This window comes from Mobula hypostoma, chromosome 2 (genome assembly GCF_963921235.1).
Source record: "Mobula hypostoma chromosome 2, sMobHyp1.1, whole genome shotgun sequence".
In the NCBI taxonomy this organism is placed as follows: domain Eukaryota; kingdom Metazoa; phylum Chordata; class Chondrichthyes; order Myliobatiformes; family Myliobatidae; genus Mobula; species Mobula hypostoma.
The window spans coordinates 27,053,938-27,067,009 of NC_086098.1; the positions used below are offsets into that span (position 1 = coordinate 27,053,938).

At 41.9% G+C, this 13,072-nt stretch overlaps 1 protein-coding gene across 3 annotated transcripts in view; it reads left to right on the forward strand.

Annotated features, from left to right (window-relative positions):
- The window catches only part of lama2 (laminin, alpha 2), a 398,231-nt gene that overhangs the window by 322,608 nt on the left and 62,551 nt on the right, over positions 1-13,072 (forward strand). For all 3 annotated transcript variants that reach the window (XM_063034544.1, XM_063034525.1, XM_063034534.1), the window contains exons 41-43: positions 3,246-3,348; positions 9,562-9,678; positions 10,006-10,188. In XM_063034544.1, the coding sequence (XP_062890614.1) occupies positions 3,246-3,348; positions 9,562-9,678; positions 10,006-10,188 (403 nt within the window). The remainder of the gene's footprint in view (positions 1-3,245; positions 3,349-9,561; positions 9,679-10,005; positions 10,189-13,072) is intronic.

Below are 13,072 nucleotides of genomic sequence, written 5' to 3' on the forward strand. Positions count from 1 at the left end.
TCTTTGAACCAGTTTACATTCACTCATTTTTCACCACTAGAAACATTTGTGCAAATAATCAAACTATATATAGTATTGTATATTATGTCTTTCCAGTTACCAAATAACACTTAGTATTATGAGTTAAATCAAAACTAAGTACTCTTATTTCTGTTTCCCACCAACCTTCCTTTTTTAAAAATTGACTCCTCTTTCAATATTTTTATTAATATTATATAAATTGCATAAATACAAATACAAAATTCACAAGGATGATATATATGCCCCCACCTTCCTCTTTTAACCAATGTATAGTACTGTGTAAAAGTCTTCAGCACCCTAGCTACATATACTGTAGATGTGTGCCTATCATTTTTGGGGAAGGCACTGAACAGTTTGCTCAAATCGCTATATTAATTCCAATGGGAAAACACATGAGAAGTGGGCCTCATGTAATGGCAGTGGATCATTACTGTATGGGAACGCCTGGCAGCTCTTGGGCTGTATTCCCTGGAGTTCAGGAGAATGAGGGGAGAATCTCATAGAAGGCCTGAATAGATTAGATATGGCAAAGTTATTTCCCATGGTAGGGGAGCCTAGGACAAGAGGGCATGACTTCATGATTGAAGGACGTCCATTTAGAACAGAGATCCGAAGAAATTACTTTAGTCAGAGGGTGGTAAATCTGTGGAATTTGTTGCCAGGAGTGGCTGTGGTGGCCAAGTCACTGGGTGCATTTAAGGCAGAGGTAGATAGGTTCTTGATTAGCCAGGGCATCAAAGGGTATAGGGAGAAGGCAGGGGAGTGGGGATGACTGGAAGAATTGGATCAGTCCATGATTGAATGGTGGAGCAGACTCAATTAGCCGAATGGCATACTTCTGTTCCTATATCTCAGGGTCTTATGGTCTAAGGCCAAAGGAACATGAGGAACAGAGGCCCTGAGATGCCGAATCCTATTGCAACACAAAGGGTGAGAATTGGTGTCTTTTACAAAGGGGAGAAAAGCTGCTGGAATCATTGTGAAATGCAGCCACAGGGCAACCAGTGGAACAGAAGGTGGCTTTGGTATCACAGAGGTGACCATTCAGTCCATCTTGCTTGTGCTGGATCATTGAATGGGCAGACATGTTGGCAGAGGGGTTAGTATCCAGGGTACATAGATTTATTTATTTATTTTCTTTAATGGGATACAGTGCAAAATAGGCCCTTCTGGCCCTTTGAGCCATCCCACCCAGCAACGCCTGATTTAACCCTCGCCGATCCATTGGACAATTTTTCAATGACTAGTTAACCAACCAACCAGTATACCTTTGGATTGTGGGAGGAAACTGGAGCACCAGGAGGGAATGCACGGGATCATGGGAAGAATGTAAAAACTCCTTACAGGCAGCATCGGGAATTGAACCGGATCGCTGGTACTGAGAACTGTTGTACTAACCATTATGCTACCGTGCCGCCCCAGTGAGTGGGATTTGAGGCATAGAGCACTACAGCATAGTAAGAAACCCTTTGGCTCATCTAGTCTGAGTCAACCTGTTTATATGGGTAGTCCCATCAACCCACAGCCAGAAAATAGCCCTCCATATCCCTCTCAACCATGTACCTACCCAAACTTCTCTAAAACGCCGCAACTGAGCCCGCACCTACCACTTCCACTGGGTGAGAGAATAAAGAAAGAAAAAGATCAATGAGAGGGTTGAAAGAACTAGATAAGGTAGATGTGGAGAGGATGTTCCCTCTGCTGTGCGTATCCAGAACTAGAGGGCACAGCCTCAAAGTTGAGGGATGACCTTTTAGAACAGAAGTAAGGAGGATTCTTTTCTAACCAAAGAATGGTAAATGCCCTGCCACAGACTGTGGTGGAGGCCGAGTCCGTGGGTATATTTTAAGTAAAAGTTGATAGATTTTTGATTGGTTGGGGCGTCAAGGGATATGGTGAGAGGGCTGGTGTATAGGGTTGAATGGGATCCAGGATCAGCCATGATGAAAAGGCAGGGTGGACGCGATGGGCCAAATGGCCTAATGCTGCTCCTATGTCTTGTGGTCATATGGGTTGTAGGGATCTGGTTCTCCTTGTCTGAGTAAGTGGTGGAGGTAGAATCTTATTTCATTTGAAAGATATTTAGATGAATACTTTTAAGAGCTATCACCTATGGGGCTACAGAGCAAGTGCTAAAATGTGGGATTAGATGGTATCACTTTTTTTGTAAATCAGTACAGACATCTATCATACATTTTCTATGATTCTATCCAATTAGTCCCATTCCTCTGCTCCTTTCCAATCATCCTGAAAAGATTTCTTTTTCAATTACAGTACTGGGTAAGGTATGTGAGGCAGTTAAAGTGGGATAATTAATACAGATAAATATTGTTAAAATAGCACACTCTTTCACTGGAATGTACTGACTCGGTTGTTACTAATACTGTTGAGAGCATGTTTTTAAATTGGGTAATATCCAAAAAGACTAGTAAATTGAGTGGAACGAAGATCCAAATTCCATTCATCACTGCAACTTAATGCTGTTCGTCGTTTTGGATTATATGTCGTTATAACATGTGGATGAACTGCTGTAAATTCCAGAAGTATATTAGATGATAATTTTACATCCATTACAGTCAGATTCGCAGATCAAAGTTCCTGAGCACTGAACCCACTATCGGCGCCACTCCATCGCCACACAGCTCATCTGGATTTACAAAATGAAGTTCTTAAACTAAGCCAAAACCGATTTACCAACAGGGAGGGCAGAATTGTCCAGTCGAATCAGAAAAGGGAGGAGATGAGAGACGGAGAATAAGTGAACCAATAAAGTGTCAGGGACAAGCAAAGAGAGAGAGAAAAAATGAGGTGCCCGGAGAAAAAGTTTAGCAAGAAAGATGAAGGCACATCTGGAAATGGAAAGCTCAGATAAGTAGAGTCAGAAGTTTAGTGAGAGAAGTCCAAAGGAAAGGAGAGGGGAGCAGACTTATACATTGATGGAGAACCATAAATGCACACAGGAGAGAGAAAATAATCCAAGCACACTTAAAGGTAGATGGAGGATAAGGTACTTATTAGATATTAAGAGTGAATAGAGTATCATAGTCAAACATCCAAGTGAATGTTATAGACTGTTGTGTCTGACTGCCTAAAACTACATACACAATGACAAAATATTGCTCCAGAGTGTCACTCAGAAATATTATTAGACAACGTCTTTAATGTGATTATATGCCTGCAATCATTGTAATGCTGGTTATCATGATTTGTGTTTCTTTAATCAGGTATCTGGTCCAGATGGATCTATGAAAGATACTGCCAAGAGCTCACTACAGAAGAGTTTTAAACAGTTGAATGAGGCCCAGCGTGTGGGGGCAGATGTAAAGGGTAAGTTTTTTATTTGTAAAATAATTATCGACAAGCTGAGACGTTAAATCACACAGTATTATTCCCGGTGATCACCCATTTTAATTCTACTTCCCATTCCCATTCTGACGTGAGATAGAATGTTCTTTACATTCTTTTTTGTATGGGGAGAAGCTGGGTTTGATGTTTCTCTCTGAATGATTTTGATTCGTGGCTATCTGGAGAATACAAATTTCAGAGTTGTATATGGATACATGCTTTGATAATAAACGAACAGGTCGATCCATGGCCTACTCTATTGCCACGATGGGGCCACTCTCAGATTGGAGTAGCAACACCTCATGCTCTGTCTGGGTAGCCTCCAAACTGACAGCATGCACGTTGATTTCTCTAACTTCCTGTAATGTCTACCCCTCCCCTTTCCCTCTTTTCCATTCCCTATACTGACTCCCCTCTTACCCCTTCCCTTCTCCTCGCCTACACATCACCTCCCTCTGGAGCCCCTCCTACTTCCTGTCTCCCATGGCCCGGTGTCTTCTCCTCTCAGATTCCTTCTTCATCAGCCCTTTAACTGTTCCACCTATCACCTCCCATCTTCCCCTGCCCCTCACCTACCCACCTTCTCCCTCGCTTGGCTTCACCTATCACTTGCCAGCTTGTACTCCTTCCTCTCCCCCCCCCCAACCTTCTTCTTCTGGTATTTCTCCCCCCCTCCCTACAACCCCCCATTGCTTTCCTGTCCTGGCCCGAAATGTAGACTCCTTATTCCCCTCCATAGATGCTGTCTAACCTGCTGAGTTCCTCCAGCAATTTGTGTGTTGCTGCTTGAAACGTGCTCACCATAGAGAGATAGGTATTTCTGAGTCACTTTGTAATATTCTGTATATTTAACTAGCCATTTTCTGCCTTATGTTCCTGTGTGACTGAGTCAATTTCTGTATTCTGTGTATCAATTCACATCTGTTCCACACAATGACTGTTTTTGAGCTGTGTGGGAGAAATTGTCAGGATGGTAAATGGCCCAGAGTGACGGTCTGGTCGGGTTGAGTTTATTCTCATGGGCACAAGTACAGTGAGGTCCAGCTACAGTGGGTTCAGAGGAAAGTCTTGCACCTTTATTGCAATTGTCAATGGGCACTCTGAGGTTAACCAGTTCCTCACAACTCTCTCCTGGACTGCTACTCCACTAGGCTCAACATTACCCTTTATCCTACAAAATCCTGCCTTAAGTGCAACTGACCTCTCCTTCCCTCATTCCAGAGAGCCGCCGATCTTCATTCCCCTGATCCTTGTCAAGTCAAACTTGCCCTGACATCCTCGAGGCCCGGGCCTTGACCTGCACTAGTCTTCCTGAAACCTCCACATTTGGCTCAGGTCCTGACTGCCTCTTCACCCAGTTATCTTCTATGGTCTTGTGATCCTCTGTACATGGGATGCCCTGAATTAAAGCCAGCACTACTCTTCTGGTCACTGTGCTCAGCCCCTGGCTTCTGACCAGTAGCTGCCTCTTTCTACTCCCATGCCCATCCCTCTGCCACTATCCAGTCTCACAGCGTCACACAGCAGAGAAACAAACCCTTTGTCCTACTGAATCCACGCAGACCTCAGCAAACCATTCAGACTAAACATAAGAAATTCTGCAGGTGCCGGAAATCCAAAGCAACACACACACAAAATGCTGGTGGAACTCAGCAGTTCAGGTAGCATCTATGGAAATGAATAAACAGTCGGCGTTTTGGGCCAAGACCCTTCATCAGGACTGTTTTAGACTAAGGGATGTAGTAGTGTAGGATTAGACATTTAGACTAATCCTACATTAATCCCATTATTGTTTATTCTCCAGAATCCCCAGATTCTACCAGAGACCTACACATGAGGGGGTTATTAACATTGGGTAACTAACCTACTGACCCATGGTTCTTTGGGATGTGACAGGAACCCTGAACTGCCAGTGGAAACCCATGTGGTCACAGATAACATATGAAGAACTGACACAGAGAGCACCTGAGCTCAAGACTGAACCTGGGTCTCTGAAACCGTGAGACAGTGACTCTACCACCCATGGCCAAACTCCATTATCTCTGGTGCAAAGCACATTTTCATTCCTGTTAAAGTGCAAAAAGACTTTAACAATGCCCTTCACTTGAGCTTTTGGCACAATTGAAGCTGGTAGCAAAGGCCTATGACAAAACTGATGATTAACACTCCACTGCTATGTCCATCATTTTATAGTACACTCAAATTCCTTGGCCATAGTCACTTATTGAGAGATTTATATTATTTTAAAAAACATATCAAAGCACAAATGAGTTAAAATTTAAGATCTAATTGTAACTGAGGGGTGACTTTGTAGAAATCTTTAAGCTAATGTGAGGCATAGATAGGTGGATAGTAAAAGTCTTTTCCCCAATGTAGAGGAGTCCAAGCCTGAGGGGTATTGATTTGGGCTGAAAGAGGAAGGATTTGAAAGGGGACTTGCAGGACAAGTTTTATACCCAGAGGGTTGTGAGCACATGGAATAGGCTGCCAGAGGAAATGGTTGAGGTAGCTACAACAGTATCACTTGGATAGAACGTTGAGGGGCTGTGCTGAATGCGGGAGATTGGAATTGGCTGGGTGGCGCGGTGGTTAGCATTGGCTCATCAGGCCAAAGGGCCTGTATCTGTGTTGTATTGCTCTATGACACTTATAAAAATGCATACTTCTGGCATTAGATTGGGTTTGTTTAATTAAATGTTCAGTTTGGGAACTCCTCACACAAGTTGTGTGATTTTTATTGGAGAGAGCAGAGCGTTTGTAAAGATACAGAAATTTTCTGCCAGGTTAAAAATGATTTCTTTGCTGCCACCTACTGGATGGTCAGTGCCTTCTTTCCAATTGGGAGTGACCGTGTTTTGCGATTGAAAATAGGTACACAATGATAAAATTTGTGTGTTGTTCTGATTGGCCCTATACCTGTCAATTGTATGTGGAATATCAAGATAATATATAACAATATGATGCCATATTCATAAATTGCCATTATTAGTAGTATTTTAAAAATACAAAAAATAGAATGATAAAGTGCAAACATAATTATAAAATCAGAGTACTAAAATGTATATTTTCTTTAAACTGGGTATTTTTGTTTCTGAAACAAGTGCCAAGATGTACTTGTTTCTGTTGTTGTTCCAAATTATTTACCAAGTCATTTCCTTATTTTTCTCAGTGCTATTATGCATAATGGGTGATGAGGACAGAGCTAACTTTTACTTACCTTTCTCCAATGACCTCATTTTAAGGATGATTCCTGCACATTAATCTACAGAATTACTTCTTGGAACATTGTGGACATGTAAGAGTACATCAGAATGTAATGGTTACCTATCAGAGTGAGCGACAGAATTGAGCCTGGTAATTGAGAAAGATGTAATGACTCACAGTTATTTCACTTCTTGTTCCTGTCACACTCAGACTGCAGCAAGATTAAGTCTGCAGAATGTTTACAGCTCCTTGCTAATACTCAGTACCTGATGTGATATTGTGATTACCACTGCTGATGGTGAACACTATTCCAATTAGCCATCAGCTGCGATCTCTTTTATCGGTATAACCAGTCTTTAAGATGAAGGTGATGTTAACCAGCCTTTAACCTGACTGAACATTTCTGTATCTTTACAGACCATTTTCTATAGAAAATGTAAAACATTTATTTTGTTAATAATGTGATATCTTTGACAGTTTTGCTTTTTGGTGACCTAAATACTATTTTTTTAATTACCCAGATATATTGATGGATTTTAAGCTTATTATACCTTGCCCCAGAGTTTTATTTATTTATTGAGGTTCAGTGTGGAATAGCCCATTCTGACCCTTCAAGCCACACCACCCAGCAATCACAGCCTAATCACGGGACAATTTATAATGTTTAACTAAACTACCAACTGGCACATCTTTGGACTATGGGAGGAAACTGGAGCACCTAGAGGAAACCTACGTGATCACAGGGAGAACATACTAACTCCTTACAGGCAGTGGCAGGATATGAACGATCTGCAATATAGCTTCATTAGAGGATGATGGAGGAGGACATGCCAGTGGTGGCATTTATATGTGTTTACTTCTAGAGTAAATAGCCTTTTGGCATCCACTCTGTCATTCTCCATCAGTATCATCTATGCTTTAATGAGGTCATATGTCATCCTTCTAAATGCCATTGCTATTAATCCTTCCTTATTTTCTTCCTCAATCCTTCCTTATTTTCTTCCTCAATCCTTCCTTATTTTAGCCAGTAAAGTAGTGAATCAAAGTTCCCCTGACTCCAAGGCAACCATGTTCACCTAAAGTTAGAGTGATCAAAATTGCACGCAGAACTCCAAGTGAGATCTCAAAAAGTAATAAACTAATATGTTAAAACTGGAAATGTTGTGTGGGAACCGAACTGAAGAGACTGGGGAAGGGGCAGTTGGCTCACAAATGGAGAAAGTTAGGAGACAGTGTGTGAGGGAGGATAAGCAGGTGATAGAGAAGGGATTCACTCAGACCGACGGTTTGAGGTATGTCTATTTTAATGCAAGGAGTATTGTGAACGAAGTGGATGAGCTTAGAGCGTGGATCAGCACTTGGATCTGTGATGTGGTGGCCATAACAGAGACTTGGATGGCTCAAGGACAGGAATGGTTACTTCAAGTGCCGGGCTTTAGATGTTTCAGAAAGGACAGGGAGGGAGGCAAAAGAGGTGGGGGCGTGGCACTGTTGATCAGAGATAGTGTCATGGCTGCAGAAAAGGTTTGGGTTATGACTAGAGATAAAGGGGTGTATTAGCCAATGAGCGGGATGCCATTCTTGTGACTGGGAGCCGGGAATTCGCAGTCTTTTGCCAGGGAGAGAGGAGGAGAGAAGACGCGAATGGACAGTGTTCGTAGACTCCTGGACGGAGTGAACTTGGAGCGAGAGTCCGAAGGTCAGCGACAATCAGAAACCATTACCTCAGCAGTGGAACATTACGGAGAAGCCATTACATTAGCAGTGAAACCTTACAGCATATTACATGCAGACAGAAGGAATTAGTTTAGTTGGCAATTTGATTACTAATTGAATTGGTTCGGCACAACATTGTGGGTCATAGGACTTGTTCCTGTGCTGTACTGTTCTATGTTCTAATCACAGCCCAACTCAGCTCTACCCTAATCCAAACCTCTGATCATTCAGAATTCAAAGTTGTATATTTTCCAGCAACAGTTAACGAGTAGTGATTTGAGGTGAGAGCCTGTTGATATTTCAGCTTCATTGCTGTTTGCCTTTTGCTCATTTTTAGATTTTTTTTAGATTATGAGGACACGCAGTCCTCGTTTATTGTCATTTAGTAATGCATGCATTAAGAAATGATACAATGTTCCTCCAGTATGATATCACAGAAACACAAGACAGACCAAGACTGAAAAACTGACAAAAACCACATACTTATAACATATAGTTACAACAGTGCAAGCAATACCATAATTTGAAAAAGAACAGACCATGGGCATGGTTAAAAAAAAAAGTCTCAAAGTCTCTCAAAAGTCCCATCATCTCACACAAACAGTCGAAGGAAGAAAAACTCTCCCTGCCATGAGCTTCCAGCACCGCAAACTTACCGACGCAGCATCCTGGAAGCACCCGACCACAGTCCGACTCTGAGTCTGTCCGAAAACTTCGAGCCTCCGACCAGCCCTCCAGCACCAAGCACCATTTCTGCCGAGTGCTTCGACCCCCAACCCCGGCCGCCAGCAACAGGCAAAGCCAAGGATTTGGGGCCTTCCCCTCTGGAGATTTTCAATCGCACAGTAGCAAGCGGCAGCGAAGCGGGCATTTCAGAAGTTTCTCCAGATGTTCCTCCGTGCTTCTCACGTCTGTCTCCATTAAATCAGAATTGTGCACGGTCCCCTGCTTAACAAATAGAGATATCACTCACCAGAGAGGCCACGTGCGCTGCATCGCGCCGCCATCTTCTCCATTTCATTTGAGATGGAGGAGAAGATCTTCTCCATCTTCTCCATTTCATTTGAGATCCTCAAACTCAGTACTGATCATGGCATCAAGTAGCCTCTTGTCTTGTCCAAATGATTCATCACCGAGTCACTTGGTGTGTCCACCATTGAACTGTGGCCTGAATAACTCAATATTATCATTAGAAATGTACAACCAAATGCTTTGATTAGTTCGGAACTGATCACTGTGGATGCCCTGTTTTGAAATTTGCTTATTGTTTTTCAGAAAGAGAAGATGACTTGAAAAATTTACAAAATAGGCTGAAGGATGGTGCAATGAAAAATAAAAACATGATGAAAGCCTTGAATGATAGTCTTGCAAAACTTAGTGCCATTCCTGATGGTAAGTCTTTAACATATGTGGTTTCAAACATGGGCTGTTTTTAGGATAAGATTTACAGCAATAATTAGCATTCAGAACATATTCACAAATTCTTCTTTAATCATGTGCCATAGCCACATTGACAGATAGTGTATTAAATCATGACCAGTGTATACACACTTTTGGATTAAACTTCCCAATAAAAATATAAACTCAGAAACTTATACCTTTACTGCCTCTTTTCTGTTAATTTTTCATGGAATTATGATCAGTTCTTGTCTACACCAGAAGTGGCATTACTATGAGTAGTTACAACTAAGCCATGTCTCTTCTTCATTGAAATAACAGAGGCAAAGTTCAAGATACAAGCAGCTAAAGATAAAGCGAAACAGGCAAATGATACGGCAAATGCAGTGCTGGCAGAAATAAAAAACTTGAACCAGAATTTACTTGGATTGCAGGACAACTGCAGTAAATTGAAAGAAGATGTTGCGAGAGCAAATGCTGCCATTAATACTCCAGCTAAAGCAAGTAAGTTCCCATTCCATTATCCCAGGTGTTTAAGCAAAAGATGCATAATAACACAATTATCATGATCAGTCTTTTTTCCCTCCTGTCCAAATCAGCAATGTTTTTAAAAGTGTTCTTTGTATTTGTAATAATTACTAAACAGGAAAGAGTATTTCCCCCTACTTACAGAGTCCAGTGGTGTGATGATTCTGATGATTTTAAAACTCTGATTTTAGGGTATCTCTACCTGATTTCCACTGAGCATATTTCAAAATATATTTCTGTCCTTTGTTCATTCATGGGAAGTTGATTTTTATTGCCTAGCCCTCCAATTGCCTTTAAGAAGATGGTTATGAACCAGAATGTAATGAAGGGTCTCAGCTTGAAAGGTCAACTGTTTAGTCCTCTCCATAGATGCTGCCTAACCTGCTAAATTCCTCCAGCATTTTGTGTGTGTTACTCGGTAATTTCAGCACCTATGCCCAATGATGATAGATTTCCAAGTCAGGATGGTGTGGACTCACAGAAAATTTACAGCCCAGCATGAGGCTAAGCACTCTATTGTATTTATTCTGAACTAATATATAATACAACAGCACCTTTTGGCTCTTGCTCAGTAACCTTGTCACAGCTCTTTGACTACACATCTAAGAATTTTTTAAAGTGCAGTGAGGATTCCTGCTTTTATTAAGTTCAAGGTTTATTGTCATAAGCATACATATCCAGGCATAAATGCTATGAAAAATAGCGTTATGCAGCAGTAGCACAGTACTTTACAAATATAAGCTAACATAAACTTAAACTAATTTATATCTAATTTACATGACAAGATAAGCATAAGAACATTAGTGAAAGTTGAGAGGGAGAGAGAAAATAGGCTGAGTTAGTGTTAGTGACAGGTCAGTTTAAGAATCTGATGGCAGTGCTGATTAAGCTGTTGTTAAACCTTAGGGTGTGGTCTTCAGGCTCCTGTACCTCCTGCTTGATGAAGGCAAGGCCAGGATGGTGGAGGTCCTTGAGAATAGATGTTGCCTTGCTGAGACACCCCCTCCTGTAGATGCCCTCAATGGTGAGGAGAGTGGTACCCATGGTGGAACTGGCTGAGTCCACTAATCTCTGTAGCTTCCTGCATTCCTGGGCACTGGATTTTCCATACAAGGCTATGATGCAACCAGTCAGAGTACCTTTCACTGCTTGTAAGAGTTTTCACCAATGTTCCATATCTCCTTAAACTTCTATGAAAGTAGAGAAACTACAATGTCTCCTTTGTTGTACCTATGTCTTCACCTTTGTTGGAAAATGCATGGTCATGCACTTTGGTAGCAGAAATAAATGTGCAGGCTATTTTTTAAGTGGGGAGAAAATCCAACAATCTGAGATGCAGAGGGTCTTGGGAGTCCTTGTGCAGAACACCCTGAAGGTTAACTTGCAGGTTGAGTCGGTGGTGAGGAAGGCAAATGCAATGTAAGTATTCATTTTAAGAGGTCTAGAATACAAGAGCAGGGATATGATGGTTTTATAAGGCACTGGTGAGTATTGTGAACAGTTTTCAGCTCCTCATCTAAGAGAAAATGTGCTGGCATTGGAGAGGGTTCAGAGGAGGTTCCAAGGATGATTCTGGGAATTAAAGGGTTATCATACGAGGAATGTTTAGCATTGGGTCTGTAATCACTGGAATTTAGAAGGATGAGGGGGGATTTCATTGAAATCTTCCAAATGTTGAAAGCCTAGACAGAGTTGATGAGCAAAGGATATTTCCCATGGTGGGGGAGTCTAGGGCAAGAGGAAACAGCTTCAGGATAGAGGGGTATCCATTTAAAACAGAGATGCAGAGAAATTTCTTTAGCTAGAGGGTGGTGAATTTGTGGAATTTATTACCACAGGCAGCTGTGGAGGCAAAGTTGTTGGCTGTATTTATGATGAAGCTTGATAGCTTCTTGATTGGACACGGCATCAAAGGTTACGGGGAGAAGGCTGGGGTGTGGGACTGAGGAGGGGTAAAAAGTATCAGCTATGATTGAATGACGCGGCAGGCTCTGAGCACATGGCCTATTTCTGCTCCTATGTCATATGGTCTTACTGTCTTATGTGTTGGGCCCAGGATAAATCATCTGAGATGCTGACATTCAGGAACTTGAAGCTTACCATATTTTCAGGCAGGGAGTTCCAGATACTTACCACACGCTAGATGAAAACCACTATTGCATCTCCTTTCTAATCCTTCTACTAACTTAAGCTTCATATTTAATATTTCATATTTAAACTTGCTGACGGATGAGTCAAAGGTAGTGACAAATCAGCATATAGAAAATCTGGCAGAGTGCTGCCAAAACAGCAACCTCTCACTCGATGTCAGCAAGATCAAAGTGCTGATTATTGACTACAAGAGGAGGAAACCAGAGATCCTTGAGACAGTTCTCGTCAGGAGGTTAGAGGTTTGGAGAGTCAGCGCCTTTAAATTCCTCGGCATTATCATTTCAGAAGAACCGTGCTGGGTAGATGCCAGGACAAAAAAGGTTTTACAGCACCTCTACTTAGAAGATTGCACGGATTCAACATGTCCACAAAAATTCTGACAAATTTCTATTGATGTGTGGTGGAGATTATACTGACTGGTTGCATCATGGCCTGGTATCAGGACACCAGTACCTATGAATGGGGGGAAAAAACTGCAAGAAGCAGTGGGTACAGCCCAGTCCCTCTCAGGTGAAGCCCTCCCTACCGTTGAACATATTTACGCCAATTACTGTGACAGGAAAGCAGCATCCATCAGCAAGGACCCCTAACCATCTCTTCTCACTGCTGCCATCAGGAAGAAGGTACAGAAGTCTCAAGTCCCACAGCACCAGGTTCAGGAACAATTATAACCATCAGGATCTGGAACCAGAGTGGACAACTTCACTCA